Source organism: Microcebus murinus, chromosome 8 (genome assembly GCF_040939455.1).
Source record: "Microcebus murinus isolate Inina chromosome 8, M.murinus_Inina_mat1.0, whole genome shotgun sequence".
Classification (NCBI taxonomy): Eukaryota; Metazoa; Chordata; class Mammalia; order Primates; family Cheirogaleidae; genus Microcebus; species Microcebus murinus.
Genome location: NC_134111.1, coordinates 70,759,582 through 70,775,901, shown reverse-complemented (window position 1 = coordinate 70,775,901; position 16,320 = coordinate 70,759,582). Strand labels below are relative to the sequence as shown.

General features: G+C 32.8%; 1 protein-coding gene across 1 annotated transcript in view; it reads left to right on the top strand.

Annotated features, from left to right (window-relative positions):
- PGAP1 (post-GPI attachment to proteins inositol deacylase 1) overlaps nt 1–16,320 on the top strand; it is an 85,834-nt gene that overhangs the window by 19,688 nt on the left and 49,826 nt on the right. The window contains exons 4-10 of the mRNA XM_012776970.2: nt 1,077–1,248; nt 4,682–4,839; nt 7,457–7,509; nt 8,336–8,402; nt 12,076–12,181; nt 12,884–12,939; nt 14,287–14,370. Of these exons, the coding sequence (XP_012632424.1) occupies nt 1,077–1,248; nt 4,682–4,839; nt 7,457–7,509; nt 8,336–8,402; nt 12,076–12,181; nt 12,884–12,939; nt 14,287–14,370 (696 nt within the window). The remainder of the gene's footprint in view (nt 1–1,076; nt 1,249–4,681; nt 4,840–7,456; nt 7,510–8,335; nt 8,403–12,075; nt 12,182–12,883; nt 12,940–14,286; nt 14,371–16,320) is intronic.

Sequence of the window (16,320 nt, the reverse complement as noted above, 5' to 3'; positions counted from 1 at the left end):
GGGGTGAAATCTGGAGGAAACTACGTGCAAGCTTGCAAAAGTCCTCTCACGGGGGAGTCACACAGACTGAATCCTCACACATGATGCGCTTAATTCCTTCACCAACAAATTGTGGCATGTATGAAGTATTGTCTATGAGGGAAGCTCATTAGAGATTCAGTGCTCAAGGTTTTTATTAGAGGCTTATAAGACATTCTCTGTCAAGTGCATACTAGAATTACAGCCTGAAGGACAGCAGGTGTTCAGCATAAAGCATATTGTTTGCACTAACAGTTTTGGCACAGTGAGCCATTCTTACCATTTAGAGAATGGTGGGAATCCCCCCAAATATAAGGTCCCATATTCCAGCGAAGAGCCAGATTGGCTTGCATTCCATTCTGAGGATTGCAGTCTTAGGCCTACTGTGTTAACTCTTTCTGCATAAGGTCCAATTTGTAGTAAAAGAGAAGGCACATGTGAAGGGTCAATGTTGGGGATGATGAGCAAAAGTTTGATAGTGGGAATGAAGATACTGGTGAAGACAGAAAAGATTATTTGAAAAACAATACTTACTTGAAAAATGATACATGTATTTGTTAGTGATTAAATGTCTGCAATGCTGGTTTATTTTTAAATCCATATGCACAGTAGAGAAATAATTAGATAGGAGATACCAACATAATGAGGTAGTATATTGCTATGACAACTATAATTGTCTTGGCTTTTTTGTGGTATTTTTAGTTTCAAATGAATGATCTGATTTCTTACGTCTTATAAAACCTAATATTCTGGTATATACCAAATATTCTCAGATTATATGCAACATAACAAATGGTACAAACATGATTTATTAGACCAATATTCCAATTTGGGTTCAGAAAACCAACATATACCTATAAAAATGTTTAGCAGAACACAAAATATTATGTATACACTAATACACTTATTTAAACTGTATAAGAATGTTTTTCTATACCTTCTGATGAGAGGTTATATAAATTTTTTTTCTGTAAAATTACTCATATGCAAAAAGGAATATGTAGTATTTTTATTATGATACCAAGCTTTAATTATGCCATGGTGATTTATTTTAATAGGGTCAAGAATTTGCTCCAAAAAGTGTGACAATAATTGGTCATTCTATGGGTGGCCTTGTTGCAAGAGCATTGCTTACACTGAAAAATTTTAAACAAGATCTGATAAATCTTCTTATTACACAAGCCACACCTCATGTTGCTCCTGTGATGCCATTAGATCGTTTCATTACAGGTGAGTACTGTTACATAAACACTAACTGACCTCCCTATTGTTGTTCAAGATTAAATAGATCAAATAAATAAATCCCTGTGGCTATTCCCCTGAGAGTGTGCTACACAGATTTATCCATGTGTGAAGCAGCTGAACTGCAAATCAGCACTTTATGTCTTTCAAATTAGGCTCATAATTGAAAATATTGTTAGTTTTCTCTGTTTATAACATCTTGTCCATAGCAACACATGGTTGACATGTGTTTTATAATCCTAGACACTAGACCTTCAGTTTAGTATTCTTGAGGATGATTTTCCTGTCTCTCAAGATGTGTCTAAACTTCCTGTGTTTTTGTTAACTGTTCCACTACTTTATCCCAAATAAACTTTTATTTAAAGTAAAATAGCAATGTTTTGTTTTTAAATGAATAGGTATGCTAACAGTGAGGTAGAATTGCTGATATTTAATGAGGTTTTATTACATTTTGGGTATTAAGGATTTCACTTGATGTATTACCACCCTTAATCTTCACTATAGTCCTGTGAAGTTGATAACATTATTATCCTCTTGTTTATGATAGAAAAAGAGGCCAAGATAAAGTTCTTGACCAAAGTTATGGGGCAAGAAAGTAGTTGAGCCAGTATTTAACCCTGACAAATTTGTTCCTGGACCTGTGCCCTTAGCATGCTATACTGCCTCTTAATTGACCTGTATTACCATAGCATAGGAAATAAAACTACAGATAATACTATAATATTTCAGAGAATATTGAATGAATGGCAGGACTTTATGATTCTGTCGTTTGATTAGTGATGTTTCAGAATAATTCACTGCCTACTGTCTCAACTTTTGTTAAAGTCAAAGATTATCTTCATTGCTTATAGGAATATTATATGAGTAGAAGAAAATCTTTAGAAAGAATTCTTCCTGTTCAGTAAATTTATACAATGTTTTATCAAAATTTGGATTATCTTAATTTTGATGAAAACTTTGCTGTAGTTAAGTGAGAAATATCCCCCAGTGACTCCAAAGTAGTTTTCTAAAGTGCCCATCTTAGCATAACATCGCAAAGGAATGATTTATTTGCTAGAAGAATTTGGTACAACAGTAATTATTAGGAGATTTGGGGTTTTTTTGTTATTACATTTAAAACTTTGCCTATAGAAATCTTTTAATAGCAAAAATGTCTGATTTTACTATTGAAGTTGTTTAAATCTGTTGTACTACTTGTAATAATCATAAATGACTATAGGTTTAGAAAAAAATCAAAGGCTAAAAATGATAGTGCTTGTCACCACAATTGAGAGCTCTTTATTTTATTGCATTTTGTATGGTATATATAGATGAGTTGTGTAGTTTAAATTAAGAGTCTCATGCTCTACCGACTAAGCTAGCTGGGCACCTATGTAGATTAAATTAGAATGACTTAAAAACATTCTAAAAAATTCTTTGAGGAACGAACTTTCAATAGAGTCAGGTTTTATTGTTTTGAAAGATGGCGATGGTCTATCTCTAAAAGGCTCAGACAGAAAGTGATTGTTAGTGCCTTTCCTGTAATTAGTAAGCATCTTTCTTCTTTATTCTACATTTATTTTTTATTTCAGTAAGTCAAAATTAGAATGAAAAAAACCAAAAGAACTAGTTCAAAGGATCATGGATTTTTAAGTTTTGAGAGACAGAGATCCATAAGACCTCCAGAAGTAGATTCTCTGTATATATTTGGTGGAAATACCTTAAATAGGAGGAAGGAGGCCCTGCACTGGGCTCTGCACTACAGAGGATCCTGCCCTGGAGCTGTCCTTCCCTATATGGTAAGAAGTATATAGGCTAAGCTTTCCCACTTAGAGCTCATGCCTTTACTTCGAGACCATGATCCAGACAACCAGGCCTCCAGACTTTTCTTGCCCATATGCCCCATTTGTACTTCCAGGGCCTGTGTGGGTCTCTTACCTGGCTCTGTCCTCCTAAAGGCAAGTATGTACAATCCTAAACTTAAGTTGTAGCCAAGGGGTACCTCTGCAGAAGTACAGACAGAGCTTGGATGTGCACATCCTTGTGATATAAGATGGAATTGGGATAGGAAGAGCAGGAGGATAGAATAGTAACGGACCAGAGATCTGCTCTTCCTGTGCTACCACAATCCAATGTCCAGCTCTGAGGTGTCTTAGAATTCTTAATTTGAACCTGGCCTTCTGGATTATTTCAGCGATATATTTGTCAAGATAGGCAGGGATAATATATTTAACAGTTTGTTAGCTGGATTTTTTACTTTTAAGTATTTAGACATAAGGCATGTGTCCTACATTAGTTCTTGTATACCAGGCTCTCCAGATGTTAGGACTGGTTTGGCTTGGTGGCAATCTCAGTAAATATTGCTGAGATCTCTAATGGGAGGAGCTTGCTCTGCCAAATGTTGAAAGCCCTTAGTGGGACCACATGCCAGGATAAAAATGCAGTAAATTTTTTTTTTTTTAGATAGTGTCTTGCTCTGTTGCCTAGGGTAGAGTACTAGAGTGCAGTGGCGTCATTGTAGCTCACTGCAGCCTCAAACTCCTGGGCTCAAGCAATCCCCCTGCCTCAGCCTCCCAAATAGCTAGGCATGAGCCACCACACCTGGCCAAGTTTTGATAATCAGAAAAAAATGAGAACTCCCTAGCCTTGGCCTCAATTTAATAATCTTTGACACTAAAATTTTCTCACATAGATAAACTGAAAAATTGTCTTCAAATTCTTCCCTTTGAACTGCTTGTTACACTAAATGAATAGAATCCTAACCTGAGATTTTCCACAGCACCCTAGTCATAAGACAATATCAATGATATTGTCCTGATAGATTGTATTGTAAAAATTTAAATAGTATTTTGTGTGGTGTGGTAGGTCATAATAGAAAGTTGCTAAGCCCTTATAAGCAGGGACACTACCATGATAGGGAGGAATCTATTGCTCTTTTGTTGTTGTTGTTAAAAAACCACTTTAGAGTGTAATTAATAAACAAAAAACTTCACGTATTTAATTTATACAATTTGACAGGTTCAAACATCGCAATACACCGTGAAACCAATACCACAAATGTCTACAATTCTTTCGCATAGTAAATTCTTCTCTTTAGAAGAACTTTAGAGTTTTCTCTCCTTGCTGTACTGTGTGGCTCATGAGCAAGCATCATCCTTGTGGAATCTAGTGATATGTGTGCATATGGACTTGTCAAAGCTAGTAAGATTTGGATATCTTTTTTCTTTATTGATGCCTGTGGTAGCTCTTAGTATTTGTACTTTAACAGGGAAGCAGGAATGTGCAAAGAAACTGATTTTACTCAAAATAGGGAAATATGAATAATACATAGTTTGTAGAGCAGATGGCTTATGCAAAAATTTAAAATATTAGTATTACTGTACAGATATCGTTGTAGGGAGTGAGTACTCCTTTTTAACATCTCTTTTTTATTCCCTACCAGATTTTTATATGACTGTAAACAATTATTGGATTCTAAATGCTCGGCACATAAATTTAACCACACTTTCTGTAGCTGGAGGATTCCGGGATTACCAAGTTCGTTCAGGACTGACATTTCTACCAAAACTAAGCCATCATACCAGTGCCTTATCTGTTGTGGTAATCTTTTTTAAGATTATACTGAAATAATAACGTAATAGACACAGTGGAACATGAAAGGAGAAATAATATCGGTAGTGACTGCTGAGTTGGTGGTGTAAGGTTGCTGTATGTCCTATGTATGTGTTTGTGTATGAGAGAGATTCGCTCTCTACTCTGAGCATGCTATGAATGAATGAATATGAATGTGTTGTGAGGGCAGAGTCATGGATGTTTTTGTCCATAGAAAGTAGAAAAGATCTTAGAAACATGGTGAAAATGACTCTTATTTATGAGGAATAATTGTTTCTTGTCCAAAATAATACCCTATCCATCAAATAGAGTTGTAACTGTCAGAAAGGGTGGACTGAAGTCCAAGGGAATTAAGTTACTTCTGATTGTTATACTGTATACGATAGCAGTAGAATATCGATTATACCACATACCCTTGAATGCTAAACTTGGATGCAGGTTTACCAATTTTAAAATAAAATGATTAGCTTTGATAATGTAAGTATAAATAGAACCCTGTTTAATTAATTTGCTATTTATTCTTCCCTGTTAGGCTATCAAGTATTTAGTCTTTAACTGGGATACATAACCTATGTAAAGTGAGTTCAAATTTCCTTTTAGGACTTCTTTTTTGTATATTTAACCTTGAAGTCTTCAGTTAAGATCTTCTTAATTCAGTATATACATCATCTCCAAATACAACTTATTTTCTAAAGAGAAAATCCATAGAATGTGGTCTGCCCATTGCTTTTGCTTTTTAGGAGATAGTTCTAGAAAGTCACTGTGTCATAGTTGGTCCTCTTCATAGAGACTCCTTTGTTCATCTCATCTATTGTTGCCCTACCTTAGATTGCTGTTCATTCATTAAATAGATATTTACTGAATAATTGCCATACATAGAACAAAAATTATTAAGCTATTTGCTATTACCTACCATTTTCTTATAACTGGAGGAATTGGGATATAGCCAGATTAGCTTTGGAACTAAATTAGTAAATCTATCAAACTTCATTATTGGTGGTATGAATCTTGTTATTTGATTTTGAATATTTTGGGCAGATATTTACCAGAAGTCCTCAAAAAGCTAAATGTCAACTTTAGTTGACATTTAGATGTCACAGATGATTTAGTCATATAAAATTGGATATAACTTATTTCCTGTACTTTGTCTGGAGCATGATGCTATATTGATACCACATCTTGAAGCTTATCTTTTAAAGAATTTTATTCTTTTTAATCCTGTGTGTGTGTGTGTATTTCCCTATTTTTTCTAATCCATTTTATAATGTGTTGCCTTCAAGACAGCTTGTATTTCAAAACTTGCTATTATATAACCTGAGTTTTATTTGTTTTAGCCCCCAGATAGTCTACAGTCTTTCATATATCTACATGTATATTCACTTTTTAAAAAGTTATTAAGAAGTAACAACTTTTGAATGATTGTCTCAAGAAGACTTAAATAACATTTACATCCATTGAGACTTAAGAAATCATATAAGTTAGAGACCATAATTGTATTGTTAGGGTTGGCTAAACTACTGTAATAATGCTGTCCAATTTTTAGTAAGCTGTCAGCAGTAATTTCTAAATATGTCAAATGCTTATAAATTCACTAAATAAGTTATAGATTCTTCCCACTTCAGAACCTGGAACCCAAAGACATATTATTTATAGAGCACAAAGGTAACAATGACTCCTTAAATGTTATGTATACCTTTTTTTTTTTTTTTCAGTTCATTTATGAAAGAGGCAGTTTAGGCTTCTAAATTTTCTTGCATCTGTGCCATTAGTCTCCTTTTTGTTTTGGCAGTTCTGGTGATAGCAGCTTATTGTGTCTTTGATGGTACAGATAGAGAGGCTGTGAAAAATAAAATAAGGTTTACTTAATGAGCCCCTATTATGTGTAGGATACAATTCACAGAGAGATCATTACCTGGTGTGAAAAGGAATCTCTAATTGTGAAGGATGCTGTGCCATTGTTAGGAAGCCTTCTGCAAATAGCTATAGTTTTTAGGAGCCTTTTGCTCTTATGTCTCTAACCAGTACTATACATCCTAATCATGTAGAGATTCTTTTCAAAATAGTAAGCCTGGACCACATTTGTAAAAGTCTGATTTGGTAGTTTTGGAATTGTGATCAGGCATATTTATTTTGAAAAATCTCCCTAGGCCTACGTATTTCTCAGACACACCACTGATGAAGAAGTAACATTTTATAATCTATCAAGTGGTAATTTAGTCAAAATAAAATTATCAAAATATCTATTTTAACGTATACATAAACTATGATTAATTTAAAGAATCTTAAACTCAGCCTCTCAAAAGAGTAATTAAAAAGTTAGATATTAAACTTCATTAAAGAGTCTGTGGATGCTTTAATAATTTTTAAAGGATAATTTAAGCTTGACTAACCAATAATGACATTTAGAGAGAATTTTCTCATTTTATGCAGGAAACATCTTAATATATTTGGATCACCTTTTATAAAAATGTATCATTTAAAAATGTCTATATATCATAATAGAGTGAAACTAATGTGTTTCTGAATGTTAGCTTATAAGAATTTTAAACCTTTTGGAGAATAACAAATGTGCTTTTCTCAAGTTTGATTTTTGTTTTGCTTTTAGAGTTCAGCAGTGCCTAAGACCTGGGTTTCAACAGATCACCTCTCCATTGTGTGGTAAGTTAATACATGTCTAACATTTTAGTAATTTGTTGTGGTCTTTTTTTCACATCATGCAATGATTGGTTTGTTAGCTTTCTTAGAACTTTATTCATAAACAAATAAATAACGCTATGGAAGAAAGATTAACTTAAGAGCTTAGAACTCTAACCTTTTTTCTTGTCTTGGCTTGAACAAGGTTTCTTTGACAACTTATAAAATTATCTCCTGAAGAACCTGTAGCATCAGTCTCAAATGAAGCTAATGTCAAATACCAGAGTTTTAGAGTTTGTCCTAGTTGCACCTGTGGTAGGACTTTTTGAGCTCCTGGACAATGACCATACTACCTAATGCAGTAGTGCCTATTCATTAGGGAGCAGCACATGGGAAACTAAGTAGTAGATTTATCCTTAATATAAATTTAAAAATAAGAATATGGGTCAAGAAATAGGCACACCCTAGTATTTATCTCTATATGTTTTGGCTTAAAGATTTCTTTTAACCTTTCTCTAACAGTACAAACAGTAGTGTCTGCAAAAACCACAACAGTTCAGGCAAATCAAGATGGGATAGATGTGTGTCTGTAGCTAGGGTAGGTGATGAGATTTGGTGAAGAAAGAAGGACCCTGACAGTTCTGTCAAAACATAGGAAGATTTAATTTGACTTATTTTTATAGGCTTCAGCTTTAAGATATATGTTTAATAAGAATGATTTGTTAAATACTTTTTGAGTTTACAGCATTAAAAGAAATTCAGGTATTCCATTAAATAGTAGAATTCTGCATGTTTGGATCAAAAGCATGTTTTTAAAACAAGTTTCATTTGTAACACTTTGTTTTTTTAGGTGTAAACAATTGCAGTTGACTACAGTTCGAGCATTCTTTGATCTTATTGATGCTGATACTAAACAAGTATGTATTTTTAAACTAAAAATTGTTTCAATAAAGTAATTTTGCATTTGTTACAGAAATTTTGAATTTATTGCCTTTCTTTTTATTTTGATGAAAATAAAATAGAAGCCAATACCTTCTATCATTTTAATTAGTTCCAAATTGGAAATATCTTTTTGGTTCATAAAATGCAATGAGAATAAAAAAGTGAAAGGACTTTAAATTTTCCCCGTTTTTCCTGTCCCTATGTAAAGTTTGATATATATCCTTCTAACTTTTTTTTTAACTTAAGAAAAATACTTCTTACAAGCTATTTTGTAATTTTTTCCCTAGTCATTATATATATCTTAGTGGACATTTTTTGAAGAGGTAGGCTCTTGCTATGCTGCCCAGGCTAGACTCAAATTTCTCATCTCAAGTGATCCTCCCACCTCAGCCTCCCAAGTTCATTAGACATTTTTGAACCATGTTTTTAAAAACATATCTTTAGCTTTCTGAGAAGATTAGAACATGTCCATTTATTGAGTATACCAAACCACTAGAACTTAAATTATGTACTTCTATAAGTTAAGCCTTCTCTATAATGAGATTTCATAGTATATTCTTCAAACTAGTGATTTTCCAAGTTCAATTAGCATAGCATATGGAAATCATAGTATCCTTTACAGAATATCACATTACTCTTTCGTCTCTTTCTTATCTGCTAGCAGATAAATAGTAGCAGGCATCAAGAATTTCAGCAAAATTCAGAGAGTTCAATCCATTAACTTTAAATTTTCTTTTCTGTGAGTTGGGAACAAATTGCCATTACTTATCTTAGCTTTTCACCTCAGGTCATCTTGTTCCATGGAAATAGGTTTCAGAATCATGGATCTGGCTTCTCCTTTTGGAGAAAAAAAAATTCCTTATATTTTAGGTAATCTTTTTTCATTATGGCAAAGTATTGCGGGTATTTTTAGAATCTTTCCCCTGAATGCTCCAGTTCTTTGAGAGACAAGTAAGGGTGGCCTCTTTCTTAATAGGTCTCTAGGTAATACTTCTCTTATTGGGGAAAGAACCTTTCCCCTGTAGGGTACTCTCTTGATGGGTAGGGAGAAGTGTCTATACTTTTTCTTTAATTCTTCAGAAAGCTTGTATAACCACTATTAGAATCATAGATACTTAACTCTCTCCTGAAGATCTAAATCATTTTGTGTTTTACCACTCTTTAAGCCACAAGATTCCATATTAAGTTAGCATATGTATTGAAGTAAATAAGCTTTATGGAGGTGACATTGTGAGTTGGTCAAAGAACACAAACATTTTTTGGTTTATTAACATTGTTTTAACTGTGAGGCTTAACTGTGGCAAAAATTTTAAGTCTGTGTGAGAGTATGCAACTAGATATAGTAATAGAATCAATTAAAATTGCAAGACTAGGTTTTACTTGAACTGACATTTGGTAGATTTAGGAAAAACCTTATTCTAACCAGTGAAGAACAGGAGTACCTTAGATCGGGATAATCGTAAAAAATTGGGCAAAAAAGTAATTTTAAGAAATAATAAAATTAGTTTTTTGCCCAATTTTTTTAGGATCATGTTTTTCCATTAATAAAATCATGTTTTTTCATTAATTCTCCTGAGAAAAGAAGTCTGATAATACTGGTATGCAATAAATTAGAATTCTAAATGCATAAATATTTTACTGACATACTTTAAAGGGCAAATGAGAAACTTGTTATAACTATACTGCTAAGAATCAAAATACAATACTGTTGCCAGGTGCAGTGGCTCACACCTATAATTCCAGCACTTTTGGAGGCCGAGATGAGAAGATCACTTGAGACCAGGAGGTCAAGACCAGCTTGGGCAACATAGCAAGATCCCATTTTTACAAAAAAATAAAAAAATTAGCCGTGTGTGATGGTGCATGCCTGTAGTCCTAGCTACTAAGGAAGCTGAGGCAAGGAGGAGTGCATGAGCCCAGGAGTCTGAGGTTACAGTGAAATATGATCATACCACTGCTCTCCAACTTGGGTGACAGAGTGAGACCCTGACACTTGAAAAAAAATAAATAATACCGTTTATGAAACTGAGTTCTATTTAACAAATTCATTATATATAATTGACTAAATACTAGAAAATAAAAACTTAGAGTGTGATTATTAACTCTCAAGAAGCATATAGTGTAGGAGGAAAGCAGAACATACATATAGGGAAACTATAACTCAAAGCCTAATTAGTCCCAAATATCGTGCTAAGGCAGAAATCAGAATTAGAGAGTAATTTCTGGTGGTTATAACATAAAAGTCATATCTACAATTTTGTGAATGGACAGATTGCCTAGAAGGTGAGTAAGGATGGTGGAATCCTGGCTTAAAGTTTTGGTAGATGGACTTACAGCTTTTGATTGATTACAAACAGATGAGGCTAATTAAAAAATTCAAACTAATGTACTATGAGACCAAGTTAATTGAATTGTAGAGATTCATTTGCATCAAAGAATATGAAAGTTCCACTGTCCTCCACTCTACTTGCACCATATATACAGAACTATATTTTGTGTACTGTGTTTTAAATGGGACATCAACAAACTTTATCCAGGGGGGGCAAGCAGGATGATGAAGGGACTAAAAGAGTTCCATGAAACACAGTTGATAGCTCTGTGAATTTGGGCAAATAAACAAACAAATAAATAAATAAATACAGTTGATATATTTGAAGTTGTTTAACTTACAGAAGAACTGTTGTATTTGGATAGGGATATAACAAAAGTCTTCCAATTTTTGAAGGACTGTCCCCCAATCTAAGATGTCAGAATAATGGGGAGTCATATATTTGCCCTAAAAAGGGTAGACCATTCTCGTGGAATATTCTGTCTTACAAATTGGAATGTACTGTCTCACAAAGTAGCAAATTAGAAATGTTCAAGCAAATGCTGGGCAACTTCCTAACAACTGGAAATGTTCAGTAGACTTAGTCCTCACTGTCATTTCTTTCTCATTATCTCCCTGTGTTGCCAAGAAAATAACTTACCCGTCAAGGCTTCATTAAACTAGCAAGTTGAATAGTGATAGATTCCAAATGGATTTTTATGCTAGTACACTTTTTTTTTTTTTTTAGGGAGGGACTGATAAAAAGTTGCCAACTTTTTGTGCTAGGCTATTAAAAAAAGAAGCAGAAGGACAATAGAATAGAGTAATTCCAGGGAATAACAGCTGGCAGTTTACATTTTCTCTAGTGACCAGTGTATTTTTTGTTGTGGGATTGGCACTGGCTTGAGTTTGGAAACTAATGTATTGGAATCACTAGACCAGAGAATCTCTTAAGTTCTATTCTGATTCTATACCTCTTTATAATGTTTTACTCTTAACTGTTACTTGAGAGGCACTGTTGCATGATAATTAAAGCATGGATTCTAGAGCCAGAATGCTTGGGTTTGGATCCCAACCCAGACTCATCATAGCTGTGTGACTTTGGGCAAGTTCCTTAGTTTCTCTGTGTGTTAGTTTCTTCATATTTAAAATGCAGATAAAATGGTTATTATCTCTTAGAGTTCTTGTGATTATTAAATAAGTTAGCATGTTCAGTGCTCAGAACAGTGCCCTGCTGAGTAAAGAAATGTTAACTCTTATCATTATTACTTGAAACAGTATTTCATTGAAGTATTACAGTAGATATAAAATAATATAGAATGTATCAATGTTCTTTCTAGATAACTCAAAATTCCAAGAAGAAATTGTCAGTTTTGAATCACCACTTTATAAGACATCCTGCAAAACATTTTGAGGAAAACCCAGCTATAATTTCTGACTTAACAGGTTGGTGGTAATAACACATTTTATGTGGCAGTTTTCACTATTCTAAATTTGTTATTAGCAGACAAACTGAAAACTATGATACTTCGAAGTATAGGTGATCCTGTTATATATTATTAATTTCCCTATGGTTGTGCTGGTGCTGATGTAATTCTTGGTTAGTAAGTTAACAAAGCAGAAAAGCAACTTGCGAGATGTTACTGATAAAAATTTTGTCCTGAAAATAACATGAGAAATAGAAATTTTTTAATTAAATGTCTCTATTCTCCTGAAAGTCACATAAAGTAAGTACTGTATCATTCTTGAGTCCTTTCATTTTCTCAATTATCAGTTATTCTTTTCTTATTTTTGGTTACCAGCATATCTTTTGCTGGCAGATTTTGCTTTTAAATAAAGCAAATTATCCCTCTTAAACTCTACTTAATTATATGTCTTGTTTGGGAAATGAAATATTCTTTCCTTCTGTTGATAATTTCTAGAATTAAAGACACTAAATAGATTTATAATGCTTTACTTGATATGAATGCTTGTGGTAATGAGCATATAAAAAACATGTTACTAGATTTTCTGTTTTCACACAGCTAATGTTCAGGTAACCATGTATTTATTTCAATTGAGAAGTATTTCACCAGAATATGTTAAAAAGAAAGATGATTTAATATAAAAACAGAACAGAGCAAATAAATTAATTTTCTTTACCTTAAGCAACATCTATGTGGGTTCCAGTAAAAGTATCCAAATGGACCTATGTGGCTTATAATGTAAGTATTCCACCAATGTATTTCTTTTACTGTTTTAAGAAACATTTTGGTATTTATTTTTAAAAATTAAAGACTTTAAAAAAAGGTAACTATACAAGTTTCCCATAATTTAATAATAACTCTTTAATAATAAATATTTAGTCAGTATTCAGTTTTACAGTTTTATCAGAAATATATCTCTTTTTTCTGTTTTGTTTTTCAATTTGTTTAAATCAGGATCCAAACAAGACCTACACATTGTTATTAATTGATATGTCTGTTGTTCCTCTTTAATCTAGAATACTTTTTCTACCCTTTTTTTCCCTTGAAATTTGTTTGTTGAAAAAACAGTCATGATTTTGCTGACTTTATTCCTATAGTCATTCAACATATTCCTTTACATATTCTTTCCCTATGATTTAGTAGTTGGATCTAAATGCTTATCCAGATTCAGATTTTTGTTTTGTTTTTGTTTTTACTAGACTTTTTTTTGTGTTGTTAGCAGCTGTTGATAAAGAATGCATGGAGTCATTAGTTCATTTAGGAGGATGCAAAAATGATGAAACTTTAATTTTACTATTCCTTCTTCATTTATTAACTGGAATACTATATAGAAAAGTTTCCTCTAAAGTGGATCAAATCATAAAGGAAAAGAATGATAATTGCTTGGATCTTTAATCTTGTATCTACTGATTATCAGAATAGTGAGTTGATTCACAAGCATCCTTCATTAGTGACCATTAGAAGTTTCTTCCCACTATTATTATGAACTCATGGACATATATTTGAGTTTTAGTCCATTGATACTAAAATTGTTCTATGTTTGACTAGTGAAACACTTTTAAAGTTTGGCTCCTGAGTCTTACTGATACAGCTTTTTAGTTGCCTTTAGTAGTTTACTCACTCACTGTCTTGTTCACAGTATGACAAGATACTTTATCTCATTTTGTACATTTCCTGCCCCAGACTTTGAATCAGCTATTTCTCTAAGGAACTATTTCTTTAATTTGAGAAATGGCATTTTAAAACCATAATCTGACATTAGAAATGTTTATGGCTGTTGAGTTGGGATTTGTAAGCCTTTTCAGTGGCCATAGCTAAGAAATGTATTTTATCTTAACTAAAAGGCCAAAAACACAATTAAAAAACCCCAGCATCATACAAATCCAGAACAAATTCAGGACTGCTAAGTTTATACCTAATCTCTCTATCTTAACCTCTGTGTCTTCTTCCTCCCACTCATAGAGTATTGGTTCTCAACAATGGCAAGAATGATAGAATAGTTACTCATTTGTTTTATGTAGATTTTGAATGATGAAATTATCTGCTCTTATTATAGCTATATTGAATATCTTTTTCTTTTTTTAGGAATCGGATAAGATATATTTTACATTTCCTCTTGCAAATCATAGAAAAATCCACACTCATGTCTATTGTCAGAGCACTATGCTGGTAAGATAATTGGTACATTTTATGTAAACCTAAAGGCTAACTATTGTTTATTTTTCAAATTCTAATATCTAATAGTAGACTGAGTTACGAACTATTATTATTAAAATCTAAGTAGTTGAAAAATATTTGGAATAGTGTTTTGATTGAAAAATATTAATAAAAAATTTTATATAACTGATAACATGCTATTAAATTGTACCTTTGATTCTAGTTTAGAATCCACCCTGTTTTTCTGCTTTATTTTTACTATGTTTAGGATAAAGGAAATGGATATAAAACCCTTTTAATTCTAAAATTCTAGTACTATAAAGAATAGGTTTATTTAAGCACAAAAGTGAATCTTATTTTTCTATTGGCTGCCATACTAAAACTTAGAGAATATTTATAAAAATATTTATAAAAAAATTCTCTAAGATAGTAAAGTAACTGTTACAGTGTTATCTAGATTTACTGTATCAGAGTAATGATTTTGTTTGTGTTTCTTTTAATAAGAACCTACTATATTAGGCATTATTAAATAAAAGGTGCTGTAGTATGCTTTTGGTATAATAGTAGGAATGAGTGGTTAAGTAGTATTTTCATGAATTATTAACATTTCTTACTTTGAGAAATTTTTCCCAATTTAGGTTCTTTTTCCTACATTCTGAATTATTTTGGCATGTCTCAAGAGTCTTTATGTTTGCATCTTTTATAATTTAAATTCCTACTTCTGCTTTTTGTTGGGTGACTTTTGTTTTTTTAGAACCAAGATCTAGTATATCACTTTGGTGGAAGTTATACTTTGGTGGCTGCCATATATAGTGAAGTCTTTTTAAAAGATGGTAGGCAGACAGTGTGGCCTAGGTGCTAATGAATATAACATTTTAGTGGAATTTCCAAAGTTTTGCATCTTTCACAGAGACTAGCATCTCTCAGTCTAAAATCTTGATGGGCACTTTATCCTAGGAGAATCTGGCCCTGAGAGTAATGAATATCTACACTCACTTAATACTAAATTTCAAATCAGAATATCAGTATTATATGGAGAAAAATGCCTACTAAGAGCAAATTATCTATCTGGCTGTTTGGAAGATCCTTTTTCTGCATATAACATACATGGATATTAACTAGCATAAAGTCATGAATTTTTAAAAATCATTTCAATTTTTATTACAGAAGTTTTCAAGCATATATAAAAGCAGAGAGAAAATAAAACAATGAATTCTTTTGTAACCAACACATGGCTTTAACAATTATCAACATTCTGTCATTCTTCATTTATTCCTTCCCTCTTTTTTTTTTTTTTTGATAGGAATAGGGTCTTACTCTGTTGCCAAGGGTGGAGTGCAGTGATGCAGTCATAGCTCACTACAACCTTGGACTTCTGGGCTCAAGTGATCCTTCTGCCTCAGCCTCCTGAGTAGCTGGAATTATAGGTGTGCCCCACCATGCCCAGCTAATTAAAAACAATTTTTCTATAGAGACTGGGTCTCGTTATGTTGCCCAGGTTGGTCTCAAACTCCTGGCCTCAAGTGATCTTCCTGCCTGAGCCTCCCAAAAGTGCTGAGATTACAGGCATGAGCCACTGTTCTGGCTGTTTCTACCTTTTTGACTTTAAAGAAAATTCCAGGCATCTTATCATTTCATTTATAGATACTTCAATGTTTTTCTATCAGATAAGGATTTTACACATTACCATAATACTATTATTTCATCTAACCAAATTAATACTAATTCCTTAATAACCCAGTCTATGTTTAGTTTTCCCCAGTTCACTTAAATTTTAAGTTTATTTGAATCAGGACCCAAGCAAAGTATATGCATTGCCTCTGGTTCATGGATAATAAGTCTCTTTTATAATAACCCCCTGCCCTACCCACCCCACATGACACTATTATTCAAAAAAGTACATTATATACTCTACAGAATTTCCCACATTCTGGGTTTAGCTGATTGTAATCTTGTGGTATC